The sequence below is a fragment of the Mastigoproctus giganteus genome, chromosome 1 (assembly GCF_048544385.1).
Source record: "Mastigoproctus giganteus isolate SK-2022 chromosome 1, ASM4854438v1, whole genome shotgun sequence".
In the NCBI taxonomy this organism is placed as follows: domain Eukaryota; kingdom Metazoa; phylum Arthropoda; class Arachnida; order Uropygi; family Thelyphonidae; genus Mastigoproctus; species Mastigoproctus giganteus.
In genome coordinates, this window is record NC_143575.1 from 242,848,102 (window position 1) to 242,867,999 (window position 19,898).

A 19,898-nucleotide genomic window follows, 5' to 3' on the forward strand; every position below is an offset into this window, starting at 1 on the left:
ATTCTTTCTTCTTGCTGTAAGTAGAGCTTGTCGAACTGTCTCTACAGCTGCTCTCCAGGTCCTCAGTCACGAAATTTTTCTGTTCGAACAGAAATGTCGTGAGGCGGGATAGCATGAGCGAAGGAGCACATTTCTGGAGATAACTACTATAAAACAATGAGATCAATTTGCAGTTGCAGTTCCCAGTTAATTGGGCATTCGTGTTTAGTACAATCTAATTATAAACAGTTAGTAAACTCAATCTTATTGCATTTGCGATAACACCCCTAGCTGGAATTCTGTGGGGTTTTTAACATTATTATGGTGAAATATGTTTCCTCTTCATTGAAATCATATAAAAAACATAAATAAATTTTCAGAATCTTTTCTTCATTCCTATTTTTTAAGCTTCATACTTTTTACTCTGTATCTCACTTGTGCAATTTGTGTGTGCCGTATTTGTTGTTATTGATTGTTTTTCTTGTTTACTGTTTTAAATTTTACAATCCAAAAAAAAAAAAAAATCAGCGAACAGAAATATCAAGTAGTACGTATATATTAAAATGCTATATTTACTGTAATATTTATTTATTTATTATAAATTTAACATGTTTAATCCTGTGTTAGCAATTTTATTGGGTTTCTAATTTTTTTAGTGTTTTACTTACCAGACCAAAGATTTTTTTAAGTGCTCTACCCTATTCCTCTTTTTCCCATAAGCCCTGTTGTTTTTAATGCACGAAATACCATAATGCGGAGATTTTTAGGAACACATGTAACACGTTATAGCAGAACCGACTGTATCCAATCAAATTGGTCAGGCAAGACTTCCATGTAACAGACCCATGCTGTGTCTGAACTATAACTGTAGTCTTGTCTAGATGATCCTGCATTGCTTCTTTAAGCAGTGGTTTCATTATTTTCCCCGGAACAGAAGTTAAAATAACAGGTCTATAATTACTCATGTTGCCCTTTGTGAATTGGGAATACATTTTTACACCTCTAGTCTTTGGGAAACTCCCCTAAAGTCTGTTACTCCACCTTCCTGCAGCTCTGTTTAGCATACCGAGTTGAACACTTTTACTTCCTGCCAGTTTACTCAGACAGCTTATAGTCAGAATTTTGTGTAGAATCTGCTTCTGTCTTTCCAGAGCTACTATATCCCAGCAGATTCTTCCTGAATCCAGCATATACAGTGCAGAGCTATGTGCTACAGAGTTAGCATTGGATCACATTAGAGCTTGTCAATACCAAAGATCTGTAATATATTCTGATTCTTGGAGTGTATTACAGGCTTTATTATCTTTCAGACACAATTCTCATCCAGTTTTGTCTCAGGCTCAGCAGAAGATACATTTTCTTTATGAATACAATTTTGATATTCACTGCTGCTGGATTCTTAGCTCACATTGGGATTAGGGAAGTGATTTGGTTAACAGCCAAATCAGCAATTCCCACTAATATTCATTGTCTGTCAGTCCCCATACAGACTACAGGAAAAAATAATAGACTACAAGATATACTTATACAAGATAGATACGTATACAAGGTAGACTCCCAATGGCAAGATTTCTGGCATAGACAGACAGACAAGAAATAAATTATATCAGATAAAGCCTATAATTGAAACATGGTAGTCTGTGCAGAAATCGTAGCGAAGTTGTTCTTGCTTGACTCCGCATAGGACCTAGACCATTACACACTCTTTCCTGCTGATGATTCTCCTATGTGCGAGTCTTGTGACACTGTTTTAACCATAAAACATATTTTAATTAATTGCATTAATTTTATCTATGCTTGGAGTATATATTTTATCACTTATACCTATCTGACTATTCAGTTCAAATAGTTCTCGCTTTAGTACTAGGATCTCTTGTCTCTGAGAATGTAGTAAATCTTTTAGTGAAGTCACAGACCAACTCTAACATGTGATCCACATTTGGTGCAGTGTTTTCTTGTATTAAGAAAAAGAGTTGCTGATCAAGGACACCACATTTAAAGGAAATGTGCACAGTGATTCATTTTCAAAAAAATAATTAAAAAATCATTCCAGTTACTTTTTAATGTACTACTTATGCATTTCTCTAATTACAGGCAATTTTTTAATAGTAGTGAATATTTAAGGAATCAGTTTGTCAGATGTTAGTTATCATTTAAGTATGAAAGGCATATTTTTTTTATTGAACAAGTGGGAAAGAGCAGCAGTGTGTATCACACGCTTCTTGATTAGACCGGGGTTCGAGCCCATCACCACCAAATACGGAGGATGCAGAAAGGTCAGGGAATGGCCACCGCATATTCCTGGAGCAATATGGCCTTAGTTGCTAATGCTCCTAAAAACCAAATAAGGCCATATTGCTCCAGTGCCTGCCTGGCAACCCAAAGGTCGCGGGTTCGAATCCCGCCTCGGGCTTGGATCAGAGTACTGCAAAAACCTTGGGAGGTGCATTATAGCCACAGAAGCCGATGCGCCAACAACTAACTAAAATAAACAAAACAAAACAGCATTTGCCAATGTTAAAAAATTGAGTTGCCACTTCTCAGCCCATCTGCCTAACCTTTCTAGATCCTGTTTCAGTAACAACCCTGCTAACCTTTGTATCATCTACAAACTTAGACATTAAGCCTGATATACATTCAGCAATATCATTAATAAATATTGAAAACAACAATGGGCCCAGCACTGAAACCTGGGGACTCCACTAATAACATTAGTCCACGAAAAGCAGTGGCCACAGATAACCACAGTCTTCTTCCATTCAACCATCCTATTATCCACAGCAGTAACTTGCCCTTAATGTCACATTGCTCCAGTTTGTACAGCAGTCTTTTATGTGCAACAGTTTCAAAAGCCTTCCTGAAATCTATATATGATATGAAAGCGGGTGGTTGGTTGGTGGAACAGACTTCCATCCCTTGTGGTGGAGGTTGATAGCCTAAATAAGTTTAAGGCTCAGCTGGACAGGTATTTTGAACAAACAGAGGGGTGAAGTGGAAGTGGGTTTTTTTTTTTTTTTTTTTGGCTGATGCTGCATAAGCTTGCTTTCTTGCATCAAATGCCTATACTACAGAGCTGCTGGAACGAGTACAGAGAAGGGCAACAAGATTAGTGAATGGAACAAAGGGGTGCTCTTACGAAGAAAGGCTTAAGTTTTGCAAATTACAGTTTCTGGAGACTAGGCACCAGCGAGGTGATCTGATAGAGGTGTATAAAGCCTTGAATGGTTTAAGCATGCTCAATGCTGATGGGATTCTTCCTCTAGCTCAGAAAAATCACCTGAGAGGGCATAAATTCAAATTGAGGAAAGACAGATGTAGGATAGACGTGCGGAAATTTGCCTTTAGCCAGCGGGTGGTTGGTTGGTGGAACAGACTTCCATTCCTTGTGGTGGAGGTTGATAGCCTAAATAAGTTTAAGGCTCAGCTGGACAGGTATTTTGAACGAACAGAGGGGTGAAGTGGAAGTGGGTTTTTTTTTTTTTTTTTTTGGCTGATGCTGCATAAGCTTGCTTTCTTGCATCAAATGCCTCTGCTAATGCTAATGCTAATGAAAATTATTTTTTGCATCTAGTTCCTTGCTCACTGCATAATAGTATCCAATCAAATTATTCAGACAACATTTCTCTTTAACAAACCCATGCTATGCCTGAAGTATGATTGCAGTCCTGTCCAGATGGTTCTGCATTACATCTTTAACCAGCGATCCATTATTTTTCCTGAACAGAAGTTAAACTTAGAGGTCTGTAGTTATTTGACCCGTTGATCCCCCTTAGTGAATTGGAGATACAATCGCACTTCTCTAGTCTGTTATGACCTCCCTGAATCCGAGGATGCTCTCATAATTATAGCTAAGGTTTGCTTACTTCCTTTGCTGTCTCTATTAATATAATTGGATAGATTTCATCTACCTCAGGTGCCTTTCTTATGTTTAATTTCAACAATTTCTCTTCCACTTTCCTCTCAGTTATTATAAAATAATTTAGCAACCTGTTAGTCTAATAAACTACTGGCATCCACTTGCCTAAACAATTGCGCCTCCGTAGCCAGGTGGGCAGGAGCAGTAGTGCGTAGCACACGCTTCTTGATTAGACCGGGGTTCAAGCCCGTGACTACCAAATACGGATGGATGCGGAAAGGTCAGGGAATGACCACCGCATATCCCGGGAGCAATATGGCCTTAGTTGCTAATGCTCCTAAAAAAAAAAAATAACCAATAACCTAAACAATTCATCACGTGTAAACATAGATGCAAAATACTCATTGGGTTTGTCACCTACTTGAGCTGAACTATCAACAGTCATATTATTGATGTCAAATGGACCAATCTGATTCATCCCCTTCCTTCCTTACATAAGTAAAGAAGTCTTTGCTGTTTTTCTTTGCATCCTTTGCCAAAGATTTCTCATAGTCTGTCTTCACTTGCCTAACTTCCTTTGTGACTTGATCACAGACTAGCTTATATCTACCATATACTTCTGTGTTAATTTACATGCATAATTTACTTGATAATTTACATGCATCCCATGCATTTTCCTTCTCTGCCATGAGTCTCATTAGTTCATCTGACATCCACTTAAGCCTAAACCTTGAACAGTATTTCTTAGTTGGAATGAAAAGCTTAGTAGCTTCCATGATTAATTCCTTTAATGCTTCCCATTTAGAATTTGCTGTTGGTAATATCATCAGTTGATTCCATTATATAGAATTTAAAAACTGTTTGACAGCTGAATCACCTTTACAAAACAAAAACGCTTCCCTTTACCCCTGATGAGGGTTGCATCTTTCAGTAAATCCCATATCAATATCGATGTGGGATTTACTGAAAGATGCAACCCAATAACTTAAAGAACTGTAATCACTGCCACCTAGTGTTTCCTTTATCTGCAGTTTCTTAATGCATGAATAATTACTGCTAATAATCAAATCAAGAGTATTACTCCCTCTGGTTGCCTCTCAAACAAGCTGCTATAGAAAACAGTCCTCCAATAAATCCACAAAAGTCTTGCTAGTGTGCAAGTGACTAATTACCAAGTTCCAGTCAATATTTGGAAAGTTAAAATCTCCCATTATAAGACATTCTGATTTACACTCCCACTATTTCTCTGTACAGTTGTTCAGAGATGGGAGAAATCCGTGGTGCCGTCAGACAACTAACCGTATAGTTGTTTGATGTACTCATTAGAGTCATTGGGTCTATGACACACTCCTACTCTCATTTTTGCCTTCCCAGTGCTGATGTCATACCAGACTAACTCAACATTGCACTGGCCACCCATGTCAACTAGATGCACTGCCTTAGATTTTATGTTTCTTAACTAACAGCATAACTCCTCCTTCCTTCCTATCCTGTCTGTCCTTTCTGTACACATTGCACTTCCCATATTCATATTCTGCATTGCTTATATCTGTATGACACCACATTTCTGATATCCCAACAGTGTCTGCATTTGATGTCTTGAACAGCACTTCAAATTCATCAGATTTATTTAATATGCTCCTAGCACTTGTGCCCATGTATTTACTTGTTTCATGATGACTCCCAGCAGTCCTTTAAAAAAATCTCTGGCACCTTGCTTTCCAGGCTGATACTCCTTTCAATAGAAGCAGTGCAAGAATCACTTTCACCTCTGCCTGCGGCTATTGTTGATTTGTCTGTGTATCCCTCCTCCCAAGCTAGCAGTTTTCCATCCCTCCTAACACTGCTTCTATAGCATCAGCAAATATTCTTGCACTCTTTCTATTTAAGTGTATGCCATCCCTGTAGAAGCATTCTCTCCTGTTAACAAGTACAGACCACTAGAAAACAGGCCTTGTGCATCGGGTGCGTTATATCATCATAGTTTCTTGCGATGATCGACTAACTGGTTAAAATAAATTTATTAAAATAAAAATATAATATATATAAAAATATTATGTATAATATATACATAAGATAAAACAGAAATAAAATAAAAGCGTTAAAATACAATAAGATAAAAGAGTTAAAATATATATAATAAAAGCGTTAAAAATATATGGTAGCTTTCGAAGCGAAGTGCCTCTTCATCAGCTGATGAAGAGGCACTTCGCTTCAAAAGCTACTATATACAAAGGGTACTAGGAAAATTTTGCAATATGACGCAACAATGAATCACAGGAAGCTGCTTGTTGCTGCATGTTGAGACTTGTTCATACGTGCATAGTAGCCGCCGCGCCAAGTCGATGGGCTCAGTTATTCATTAGTAGTGAGAGTGTAAAGTGCTTGCGATGGCATCGTGGTCACGAAATGAGATAAGGACAGTTTTGCGGTATAATTTCGTGTGTGGTTTAAACATAGACCAGTGCTTAGAAGAAATGACTCTTGCACTAGATGATGATTGTCCACATCGCACAACGATATTCAGGTGGTATAGAGAATTCCAAAGGGGAAATTTCACTCTGGAGGATTCTGAGAGGCCGGGAAGGCCACGAATGTCAGTTACGGAGGAAAACGTTACTGCTGTGAGGAAAATGCTTGACAAAAACAGGCGAGTGACCTACCAACAGATAGAGGATACTTTGGGCCTAAATGCACCAGCAATTCGTTCGATTCTGCAAGATCATTTGCACGTGAAGAAACTTTGTTCTCTCTGGGTGCCGCATCAACTGACTGAAGAGCAGATGACACGACGTGTGACTTGGTGCCGGGAGATGTTAAAAAAGTTTGATAAGGGACAATCTCGGTATGTGAACAACATCGTGACAGGTGACGAGACTTGGCTGTACTATTACGATCTGCCGACCAAGGCTCAAAACAAAGTTTGGGTCTTTGATGATGACGACACACCCGTAATTGTCAGAAAATCCCGATCTGTAAAGAAGAAAATGATAGCTGTATTTTTCAAATCGAGTGGAATTGTGGAACGTGTCGTTTTGGACATGCAGAAGACAGTCACAGCTAAGTGGTATACTGAACAATGCCTGCCTAAAGTCATTGGATCTATGAAGAACCTGCGGCCAAAGTCAAGAATGGACACCTGGTACCTCCATCATGATAATGCTCCAGCTCACCGCGCCAAAGCCTGCACCGAATATTTGACCACGACAGGACTGAAACTTCTCGAGCACCCTCCCTACAGTCCAGACCTTGCTCCCTGCGACTTTGCACTGTTCCCGCATGTGAAAATGAAGCTAAAAGGGAGGCGGTTTTCCAGTGATGAGGACCTTCTACGGGCTTGGGACTACGAGTGTGCTTTACTCCCTAGTGAAACTTGGCAGAACTGGTTTAAAGATTGGTTTCGGAGGATGGAGAGGTGTATTGAATGTAGAGGAAATTACTTTGAAAAAATTAAATAAACAAAGCTATATTGCAAAACTTTCCTAGTACCCTTTGTATTTTTAATGCTTTTATTATATATATTTTAACTCTTTTATCTTATTGTATTTTAATGCTTTTATCTTATTGTATTTTAACGCTTTTACTTTATTTCTGTTTTATCTTATGTATATATTATGTTTTTATTTTAATAAATTTATTTTAACCAATTAGTCGGTCGTTGCAAGAAACTTTGATGATATAAGTGCAGTCCCTGTTGAGAAAAATTCTACCCCACGAGTACACAATCTCTTGCACAATCTCTCCAGGACCAAATTGATTGATAAGGCTCTCATCATATACTCCCCCCCCCCCCATCATGTCTAGCCAGAATTGCCGACACTTTCAAATGTAACCCTCACTTGCAACTTTTTTTTCAACATTGCCATGTACTTGTTAAGTAAGTCTGCAGATCTCCTACTCTTAATGTAATTAGTGCCAATGTGTATGACAATATCACTTTTTGAGCTTCTAAAAGAGCTCTACAGTGTTATTTTGCCACTGGCAGACATACCCTAGTTCTATTCCACCTATCCTTTTTGCACAATATATTTTCTCTTTTTACCTGACAACAACAACTAGCTTCTGTGGAACCAGTGCATTCTGCCTTTCGAGTTGCTGCTGTGTTGCCTGATGATCAAGTTCAAGCTCTGCCGTTGATATGGGATGACTCATCCTTCAGTCCTATTTGAAAAGATGGTGGGAGTCTGTTGGAATGAGATGTTATGGCTTACTTCTTGCTCTAAGCTTTGTTATCTCTGGGTCTACTGTGGTGGCATTAATATGCAAGAACTCCTTGCTTTTTAGGGATATGAAACCTCTATTGCGAGATTTCAACAAGACACTAACCAAGGAGATTTCACAAAGCCCTAAAGAAATCATGTCCTGCAAGTCAGAACCTTCTAGCAATTAAACTAATCCCCTTTCCCCCACCCAAGACGTTTTAACATCTCTACCAATCCCTGAATTTCCACACTGGGACTAACATCACCACAGCAGACCAACAATCAGGAGATAAGAGGATAAAATAGAAGAGTGGGTTATCCTGTAACCTAGTTCCCAGCCACCCAAGCTTATCCCATGCTAACAACAAGAAGACACTAATTTCTTTTGCAGACTTCAGACATTTCTTCCCATTAGCCAAAAGCTGTAGCATAACAACCAAATCATTAGCATTAGCATTAGCATTAGTAGAGGCATTTGATGCAAGAAAGCAAGTTATGCAGCATCAGCCAAAAAAAAAAAAAAAAAAAAAAAGTAACATAAATAAATAAAAATAACCACTTCCACTTCACCCCTCTGTTCGTTCGAAATACCTGTCCAGCTGAGCCTTAAACTTATTTAGGCTATCAACTTCCACGACAAGGGATGGAAGTCTGTTCCACCCACCAACCACCCGCTGGCTAAAGGCAAATTTCCGCACATCTATCCTACATCTGTCTTTCCTCAATTTGAATTTATGCCCTCTCAGGTGATTTTTCTGAGCTAGAGGAAGAATCCCATCAGCATTGAGCATGCTCAAACCATTCAAGGCTTTGTACACCTCTATCAGATCACCCCGCTGGTACCTAGTTTCCAGACACTGTAATTTGCAAAACTTAAGCCTTTCTTCGTAAGAGAACCCCTTTGTCCCATTCACCAATCTAGTTGCCCTTCTCTGTACTCGTTCCAGCAGCTCTACATCCTTCCTGAAATGAGGCCTCCAGGCCTGTATACAGTACTCTAGGTGTGGCCTGACCATTGCCTTATACAAGGGAATAATCACCTCCTTATCCCTGCTAGAAAAATTCCTATATATCATTGACAATACACCATGAGCTACTCTTGCAGCTCGTCTGCACTGCTCAGAGAACTTCATATCTGCCTGCACCACCACCACCCCCAGGTCCCTTTCATTCTCTACCACTGTCAGTGTAGTACAACAGAGTTGATACGTTGCTCTGGGGTTGCTGTTTCCCATATGTAGTACTTTACATTTGTCAATGTTAAACTTCATTTGCCACCTCGAAGCCCATCTGCTCAACCTTTCCAAATCCTGTTGCAGCAGCATAGTGTCAGTAGTGTCCTTGACAACCCTGCCAACCTTCGTATCGTCTGCAAACTTGGACATTAAGCCTGATATACCATCATCAATATCATTTATAAATACAGAAAACAATAAAGGCCCCAATACTGAACCCTGAGGGACTCCACTAATAACATTAGTCCACGATGAGCAGTGTCCATTGATTACCACTCTCTGTCTTCTCCCCCTCAACCACCCCTTTATCCATAGCAGCAACTTGCCTCCAATGCCACACTGCTCCAATTTGTGCAGCAGTCTTCCATGTGCAACAGTATCAAAAGCCTTTCTAAGATCCAAGTATATAATATCAAAGTTATTCCCTGCATCCAGTTCTTTTGTGACTGCATCATAGTATCCAATCAAATTGGTCAGGCAAGACTTCCCCTTAACAAAACCATGCTGTGTCCTAGCTATAACTGAAGTCTTGTCTAGATGATCCTGCAGTGCTTCTTTCACCAGTGCCTCCATTAATTTTCCGGGAACAGAAGTTAAACTCACAGGTCTATAATTACTTGTGTCAGCCTTTGATCCCCCTTTGTGAATTGGGGTCACATTTGCACATCTCCAGTCAATGGGTACCTCCCCTGAGTCCAAGGAAGCTCTCATAATTATGGCTAAGGGTTTGCTTACCTCCTTTGCTGCCTCCTTTAATATAACTGGATAGATCCCATCCACCCCAGGTGCCTTTCTTGTGTTTATCTTCAACAATTTCTCCTCCACTTTGCTCTCAGTTATTACAAGATTCTCTAGCTTACTGCTAGAGTTGAATACACCTCTGGCATTCCCCTCACTGAATAACTCCTCATGTGTGAATGTCGATGCAAAATATTCATTTAGTTTGTTAGCTACCCGAGCAGGGTCATCAACAGTTGACCCATCGATCTCAAGTGGACCAATCTGATTCATCCCCTTCCTTCTAGAGTTTACATAAGTAAAGAACTCTTTGCTGTTTTTCTTCGCATCCCTTGCCAAGGATCTCTCGTAATCTGCCTTCGCCTGCCTAACCTCCTTTGTAACTTGGTTACAGATCAACTTGTATCTATCATAGGCGTCCGTGTCACGTGTTAATTTGTATGTATCCCATGCATTTTTCTTCTCTGCCATATGCCTTATTAGTTCATCTGACAACCATTTAGGCCTAAACCTTGAACAATATTTCTTAGTTGGTATGTAAAGCCTAGTAGCTTCCACAATAAGTTCTTTGAATGCTTCCCATTTTGAATTTGCTGTTGGCAATATCATCAGTTGATCCCACTGTATAGAATTTAAATACTGTCTCAGTCCATTGTAGTCACCTTTACGAAAGCAATACCCCTTCCCTTTACCCCTAATGGTAGTTACCTCTTTGAGTAACTCCCACTTCAGCACACTGTGATCACTGCCACCAAGTGGTTCATTTATCTGCAGATTCTTAATGCATGAAGAATCACTACTGATAATCAAATCAAGAGTATTACTCCCTCTAGTTGCCTCCCGAACATGCTGATGTAGAAAACAATCATCCAATAAATCCACAAAAGCCTTGCTACTGTGTGAGTGACCAGCCCCCAAATTCCAGTCAATATCTGGGAAATTAAAATCCCCCATTATAAGACTCTCTGATTTACTGGCCCACTCTATTTCTCCGAACAGTTTCTCATTATACTCATCAGAGTCATTAGGCCTATAGCACACTCCTACTCTCAATTTTGATCTCCCAATGCTTATGTCACACCAAACTGACTCGACACTGCAATGTCCAGCGATGTCGACTGGCTTCACTTCCTTGGATTTTATGTGTTTTTTAACTAATAGCATAACCCCTCCTCCCTTCCTATCCTGTCTATCCTTTCTGTAGACATTGTACTCCCCAAATTCCAGTTCTGCATTTCTTATATCTGTGTGACACCACGTCTCTGAAATCCCCACAATATCTGCCTTTGATGTTTTGAGCAATACCTCAAATTCATCAAATTTATTTACTAAGCTCCTAGCATTGGTGTACACACAAGTATACATGCACCTGTTCTTTTTCTTAGCTACCCTAACACAACCCATGTGTTTACTTGTACCCCAATGATTCCCAGCAGTCTCTGAAATATCCTGCATCTTATTTTCCAGGCTGCGGCTCATTCCAATAGAAGCAGTGCAAGAATCACTTTCACCTCTGCCAGTGGCTACTGTTAATCTATTAGTCCTTGTATCCCCCCAATCTAGCAGTTTTCCGACCCACCTAACATTGCCTCGATAGCATCAGCAAACATTCTTGCACCCTTTCTATTTAAGTGTATCCCATCCCTGTAGAAGCAGTCTCTCCTGTTAACAAGTACAGACCAGGCTGAAAAAAATTCTACCCCCTTGAGCCCTGCACAATCTTTCCAGGGCCGAATTGATTGACAGGGCTCTCATCATATACTCCCTCCTATCGTGTCTGGGCAGAATTGCAGACACTTTCAATTTCAACCCTAATTCACGGCTTTTTTTCATCAGTGACCTGTACTTGTCAAGTAATTCCGCCGGTCTCCTACTCTTAATGTCATTAGTGCCAACGTGTACAACTATATCACCTTTTGTGCCCTTAAAAGATGATATCCGCTCTACAACGTCATCAACTTTTGCCCCTGGCAGACATACCCTGGTCATTATGGTAAATGGATTGATTTTTCTGGACTGGGCTTTACTTACTTTGTTAATTTTATGTAATTGTGCAAAATAGAATAAAAGTAGTGCATTTAAAAAAAAATTACCAAGCAGTGTTCAATATTTCCTTTATAATTCAAATATTCTAATTGTTTCATTTTCCAGAAAGTCAGTGTGACTCCTCAATTTAACACAAACACGTGAGAATATGTGAACTTTGCTAGTGCCTGTCCCAAACACAGGCAAAATAGTTTAATAAAATAGTTTATCCATTTTATAATTTGTAGTATAGTTTTGTGACAAGTCGCTATATAATTTTTACTTTCTTATAGTCAGGTGCATTGATGGCTGTATTATCATCTGTTTGCTTTAAGTATCCTGATGCACAGTTGTCCATATTATTTTTGCCATTCTTCATATTTTCAGCAAGCAGTGTAAGTAATAATAGCATCTTATTTTCTTATATAATTTTGAAAATAATATGGCACTAATTTTGTAATTTCTTTGCATATTGAGTGATTTAACATAATTATATAAGATAAAAAATAAGCCATATACAACTGTTCAAATGTTGCTTTTATTATATTTACCAGTGTAGAATATGCAATTATTTATTGTAAAAATACTCCATAAAATTGTGTTTGATCCTGTCTTCAGCAGTGAATACAGTATTAGTATTATTTTGATAAAATGATGATAAGGAAGTTATACGTATGTACAGCCAGTCTTAAAAAAAGAAAAAGAGCAAACATTACAGTTAAGATATATGCATCATATGTTATCTCTTTTCATCCATTCAATCCCAGTTTCTGTCCTCTTTTCCTCCTTAAAAAGTTTCCTCTTTTCCACATTGCTGAATCCACATAAAACTTTGTGCAGTTTGAAGTTGAAAATCCTGCATCACCTGACTTGCTTCATCATTCATTAAAGATTTCTTTACAACATAAGATGCAAAGGCAAACAGATTGCAATAAGAAACAAGTGGGATAAGAAACATTGGGATAAGGGCCTGAACAGTTTGTCAACTGTTGAAAATATTATAAACATGTGATTGTGTACTGTGATATTTTATTTCATTCAAGCAGTGGAAAATATAAGGAAAAATTAGGAAAATTTAAGTAATTCTTTCAGACATATGTGCATAGTTGCCAACTCTTCAAGTTTATGATGGAGAAACCATTTTTTGGACTCATTTTGACCTACCTTGCCACATAACATAATACCATCTTTTTTCCTCTGTCTTCTGCAGTAACATAGTTTTTCCTTTTCATAAAAAAATGATAAAGCATTAAAATTGAAATTTTAAAAAAATTCCATGAATTTCTGCTTATTTTTGTTAATGAATTGGGTGTCAGGTTTGCTAATCTTCAAGGTCAAAAGAATTTTTCTAAGATGACATTCTTTTCTGCTCTTTTGTTCATTGAGGAAGTACTATATTGCTACATGTGACTACATGGCACACAAATTCCCATTGAAAATTATGTTCTTATAAATGCTGATGTAGCAAATTTAATCGATTAGCAGTACATCATTTTCAGGTTTGAAATATTTAGTGGACAGATTTTCAGTATGTTTTGCTGTGTTGTTAAAGACAAAGAAATAGATGTTTTGCAGCATCAGTTCTTCCAGTTTCAGTGTGTAAGAACCTACCAGATACTATTATGTAAGAAGAAAGAATTGATGTACACTGATCCTAGGTTGGAGAACTGACATGTTCACAAGGAAGCTTGAAGTATAACAAATTATCTGGAGTCATGCTTGGAGACATTTTAACAGTTCCTGATAGCAGCTTTAAGAGTGAGAGAGTATTGAGCCAGGTGAGAAAAACAAAAACTGGGTTCAGGTTTTCTCTTTCTGATGGCATTTCCTCTGTGAAAATGCTCTTGAACAGCCAAGTCTAGCTAGCAGGGTCATTTTTGTAAACAAGTTTGACTCAACATTTTGGAAGAGGCAAAGTCTGCAGCAGTATCTTTGAAATGCTGGCAAAAAAAAATCTTAAGTAACCTAATGTTTAAGCATACTGTACTGCTAAACAGCCCTGTAGCTATATCTGAATATAAAATATGTACGTTGTCAGTGAAATTTAATTTGTTTTGTGGTGTGGACTTCAAGAACCTCTTGCTTTCCACAGAATCTTTTATTTTCTTCCTGTTTTTTTTTTTTTTTTGTGTGTGTAAAAGCTGCTTTTTGTCTGTTGGCCAAAAAGAAGTATTTTTCCCATGTTTACTGGCCATCTGAAAAGCTGCAGATTGAGTAACTACCCAATCTGCAGCTTTTCAAACGTTAGAAGTTGGCAGCTGTGTATATGCTCTAGTAAGTATCGCCTCAGAAAAACATCCTGTTTCTGTGCTTTATTAAATATTTTTAAACTATAAATACCTTAAACATATATATGTGTGAAATGCCTTGGGTACATACTCTAACTTACAAAATTGTTGCCTCTTCCTGCAAGAATGCTACTTTGTTGCAGATGCAAGAATGCTAATAATAAATAACTTTTCCAGATTATTGCCCTTGATTATAGTTTTAACACATCCAGATCCTTTCTAATGATGTTTCCATCTATACTAAAATACAAATATACAGTTTCCACATGCTTCTTTTGTTAATCTTCAGATTTATCTTGGAATGTTTGTTTCACATTTTTGTGATTTTTGCTCATAAATTTCAAATAGAATATGATTAGTGAAAGCATGAATAATTGCATGGAGTAAATATTTCAATTAAGTTGTTGAAATAATTAAAATTTGATATAAGATAGTTTTAGAATGTGAGAGAGAATGTTATTATTTAAACTTATGAAAAACTTCGTGAGTCTATTATAAATAATGAATGTTTACTGTCCACAACTTAGTTACATTAAATAAAACTGGATTGTAGAATAATATGTATTTTTTTGCGTATTATTCCATAATTCATTTCAAATTTCATCATATAATTTTTTTTCTGTTACATATTGGTTTGGTTTTCTTTTATTAGGTAATAAAAGCAGTAATGCTCCTAGACACTACAGGAATTATTTTTAGATGGAGATTTTTTGATCATGCTGCTCATTTGGGAGGAGCACTGTTTGGAATGTAAGTGGTTGAAATTTATATTTATATTTTGTTATAAGAGTAATTTACAGTTTTTGTCCTCTGTCGTGCTGTCCTGAATTTAGGATTGTCATAGAAATTGTCTCTATAATAGTGATTTGCATGCAAATATTAATTCCTTTTGTATACAATTATGATTCCTTTACTCCCTCCAAATAGGATTCCTTTGTATTTGAGAGATGCCAAAGTATCACCAGTACACAAAGATGGCTCTAAGAGCAAAGTGGGTAACTACTGATCGACAAAGGCGGATTGGGCCAAAAATTCTTACTGGGGAAAACTTGTAATGGCCTCATACTAGTGTTTATCGCCAAAATCACACCAGCTTCCATCAGCTTTTGGCCCACTGGGGTTTCCCCAGTAAGTCTTATCGCCAGTCTGCCTGTTTTTTTTTTTTTTTGTTAGTTGTTGGCGCATCGGATTCTGTGGCCATAATGCACCTCCCAAGGTTTTTGCACTACTCTGATCCAAGCCCAAGGCGGGATTTGAACCCACGGCCTTCAGGTTGCCAGGCAGGCACTTTACCCACCCAGCTAGCCCGGTCGGTAGTCTGCCTGTGTCGATTGGACATCAGTGGTAGGGAAAATTATGGAGGTAGTGATGAAGGATGCAATACAGGATCATCTAAATAGAAATGGACTTCTATAGGAAACACAGCATAGTTTTGTGAAGAGAAAATCATGTTAAACCAAACCTGGTTAGCTATTTTGATATAGTTACTAGTGAGCTAGACAAAGGAAATAATTTTAATATTGTTTATTTGGATTTAACAAAACATTTTACAATCCTATTTGAAGAGATTGTGGGAGTCTTGTTGGAATGAGATGTTATGCAAAGTGTTGTTGAGTGTTGGGATCACTGTGCAAATCCTTAGATGGATTATGGGATTGCTGCAGGGGTAGGAGGCAAAGAATCGAGATTAACAATTACTATTCAGGTTGGGCTAACATTAGACGCTGGATTTGGAGGCTACTGTTGTTTCTGATTTTCTTAAATAACATTTACAAAGGGATATATAGCATGATGTCCAGATTGGGAGAGTAATTGACAATCAGCACCAAGCAGTGCTTCTTCAGGACAGCTTAGATGAGCCTCAGGGATGATCAGAGAAGTGGTGGCTATGTTTTAATGCAGCATGATTCAAGGTTACACTTCAGTACCATCAACCCCAAAATAACTTATACACTTGATGGGAATGAATTTAAAAAAGTTGATGAAGAAGAGACAGAAGTCCTCTATGCAGTGCAGACAGCTGGCAAGGAGTATTTGTGGTGTCCTGTCGAAGATTTATCCAATATTTATTTGTAGAGATTGGAATGTGATAATCCACTGAGTAAAAGGCAATTGTAAGACTGCACTTGGAATAATGTGTATATGGAGACCACGCCTATAAAAAAAAAAAAAAAAAAAAAAAGGACATTAAGCTTCTTAAAAGGGTCCACAAATGAGCAATGCAGCTACTGGTGAGATCAGCAAGAGGACATCTATATGAAGAAAGACAATGTTCAGGCTAAAGAGCTTGGTAAGCAGGCTTGGCACCTTAGTGGAGACTTGACTGAGGTCTTTAAGATTCTGAAAGGAGAAAGTAAAATGAATGAGGACAAAATTTTCACTAGTATAATGATTCCATAACTAGGGACCATAAATTCAAATTATGGGGAAAGAGATTTAGGCTGGATGGACGTTTTCTTTTAGCCAGCACGTGTTAATTATTGGAATAAGTTTCTTCCATGGGCATTTGAGACTGACAGCTTCAGAGAAATTCAAAAATTAGCTGAATTGGTACTTATGTGATGAGGGAATCACATAGGTGATTATTATTTTATTTCATTTGTTTTATGCTGATGCAGCAAAAGCCTGGCATAGCTTCTTTCCATATATATAACCATTTGCAAACTGGGTTTGCTACTTAGTGCATTGATCTCATTGTGGAGGCACTTCACCATGAGTTGCCTTGGTATTGCACTACTTTAAATAAAAGGCACTGCTCCAATGGAAAAATATATTGCTTTTTATTCGAAGTGTATGGCGCTACCCAGACACCAGTTTAAATTGCAATTGGAGTTTCATCAGTGTGGCAGGTAGGCATTCTGAAGATCTTAGCAAACCAGTAATTCAGTTTATATTGTAATTAATCAATTAAATCATAATTGTAATATTAATACATTTTTGTTAAATCATTATTTAATAATTAAATACATTTAATTATTAATAATTTAATAAAACCAGCATTGCCCACATTGCAGTGTGCATATCATGTCCTTGCACTGCTACTTCAAAGCATATAATAAAACTAATAACCAACAATTGTTGGCTGCCACCTTATGATGCTCAAAGAGTAATATTGAATTTTATATTTATATATAGAGGGGAAATCAATGACAAACAAAGCCAAATTTCTGATATTTGGCTACAGGTGTCAAAATTCCTAGTTACACCATAGCACACACGGTCTGTGTGACTTGCTAGGTAGAGCATTGCATTGCTTCACCACAGAGAACGACAGTGGATATGAGAAAGATTTCAGGTGCTTCTAACACATGAGAAACAATAAAAAGCAGTAATATTTCTTGTGTGATCTAATCCCATATTAAATTTTTGCCTGATTATTTAAAGAATTCTTTGATTTTGTCCTCGAAGACACTACATTTGTAGTTTTTGATAGCAACCTACAAAATAGTTAGATTGCAACTATTATTTTGCTGGCTGCAGTACCGTTGCTCTCATACTTTATTTATGAGGCTTTCTTCATTTTGGGTTGGTTTATTGGTTGTTTGAATTGCCATATCCCGAAAGAAAGAACTTATTTGATGCTCAGAAAGTCCAAAACCTCCTTGTGTAATCACATTTGATGGGATTACACAAGGGCTGGGGCATAGTTGTAAAATGGGTCTAATGTGTCATTCCTGCAATACAGAATTGTTATGGTGACGTGAAGATTACAGTTCAACATTACTCATTTCTCAAGGTAGCATTTCAGTAATGTAAAGATAAGGAGGATGGTTAATGACTTGCCAAGCAGCAAATCTTCAGGAAGGCTATAAGGATTGTCATATGTAAGTACTCTACAAGGTAACTTACATACGACCATCATTTCTACAGGGTGTCTCAACAATATTGGTACAAATGTTTAGGGGAGGTAGGTAACATCTAAAGGAATGTGAATCGCATAGGAACCCATAACCGAAAACGTCACGGGACAGTAGTAGCAGAGACACAAGAAGCAGAAATGACACAAGACAGTAATTAGTGGCAAACATTTATTTGGCATAATATTAACAATGGAGTACGAGATGGATGCATTTCATGATGTTACAACAGATGCTCGAAGGTTCCACCATGAGATGTGATGCATGCGTTACACTGGCGCAGCATGGATTGGCAGACATGGTCGAACACACCTGGAGTTTCTTTGAGAGTAGCAGCAGCGCAGATGAGTCTCGCCACAAGATCCATTTCCATCTCCACAGGCAATTCATACACGATAGATTTGAGGCCCCCCCACAGAAAGAAATCAAGGCTCGATAAATCAGGTAAGCGTGGGGGCCAGGCAACGGGTTCACCACGCCCAAAATGTCTGTTCAAATGGTCACGAACACACCTTCCATAATGGGCAGGCGCCCCGTCATGTTGAAACCAAATGTTGCGTCTCACATTTGCTGGAACATCGTCAAGTAACCCTGGTAGAACTTGTTCAAGAAAGATCCGATATTTAGTGAAGTTCATGCGGGATGGCAACAGGTATGGGCCGACTAAGCAGTCACCAACCATACCTGCCCACACATTTATTGCGAGGTGATATTGTGCTGCATGGGGGCGCACACCGTGTGGGTTGCCGCGAGCCAACACACATGAGCATTGTGCTGATTGAATAAGCCTTCCCAAGTGAAATAAGCCTCATCCGTGACCAAAACATAGGCTGGAAAATTCAAGTCTTGAACACTTTCTTGGAGAAACCACTGCGCAAGAGCCACACGTGCAGGATGATCTTGGGGGAGCAGTAACTGAACCCTTTGGAGATGAAAGGGGTGTAAGGAATCATCGTGCCAGACACGCTATACACTGCACAGAGACACTCCTAAGGCAGAGGCAACGGCACATGTGCTGGTAGTAGGCTTATTCTGGACGGCATTCAACGCACTTTATTCTATGGCGGGAGTTCGCGTCGAACGTGGTCTGCCTGCACTACTCCTGTTACCTCTAAAATGACCCATAATTGCACAAATTTTGATGCACACGTGCAAACAAACGGTGGTCCGGTACATGTCTGTCTGGGAAGCGTTCTCCATAAATTTGTTGAGCGGCTCGTCCATTGACCTCTGCTAATCCATACACTAGGTGCATGTCTGCCAGCTCACAGTTCGTATATCGATGCATGCTCTTCGTGCGGCGACTACGGCTTGAATGAGGAAACCAGAAATTTTCCCTCTCGTGAACTGATAAACAGCGCTGTGTACCGACTTACAGGGACGTTTCCGGTTATGGGATCCTATGCGATTCACATTCCTTTAGATGTTACCTACCTCCCCTAAATGTTTTTAACAATATTTTTGAGACACCCTGTATATTGCAACATAATTTACACGGCATCATACAAGATAGTATTATACAATAAGTTGCAGTATAGAAATGCAGTATTTTTATCAGCTCTTCCATTGTTATATGATTATCCAAAATCCATTATCAGGGTCCAAGTTTGCCTCATTTAGGATATTCAATTGTATAAGGAAGTCACATGAATGTATATTTTCCTGGTGGTAGTCATTTTAAGGATGATATTTTAAACTTAGGCACATATCGCTTCATT

At 38.4% G+C, this 19,898-nt stretch overlaps 1 protein-coding gene across 2 annotated transcripts in view; it reads left to right on the forward strand.

Moving 5' to 3' along the window:
• rho-7 (rhomboid family intramembrane serine protease rho-7) overlaps window positions 1-19,898 on the forward strand; it is a 162,306-nt gene that overhangs the window by 71,639 nt on the left and 70,769 nt on the right. For both annotated transcript variants that reach the window (XM_090376613.1, XM_090376603.1), the window contains exons 7-8: window positions 12,329-12,430; window positions 14,976-15,073. In XM_090376613.1, coding sequence (XP_090232739.1) covers window positions 12,329-12,430; window positions 14,976-15,073 — 200 coding nt within the window. The remainder of the gene's footprint in view (window positions 1-12,328; window positions 12,431-14,975; window positions 15,074-19,898) is intronic.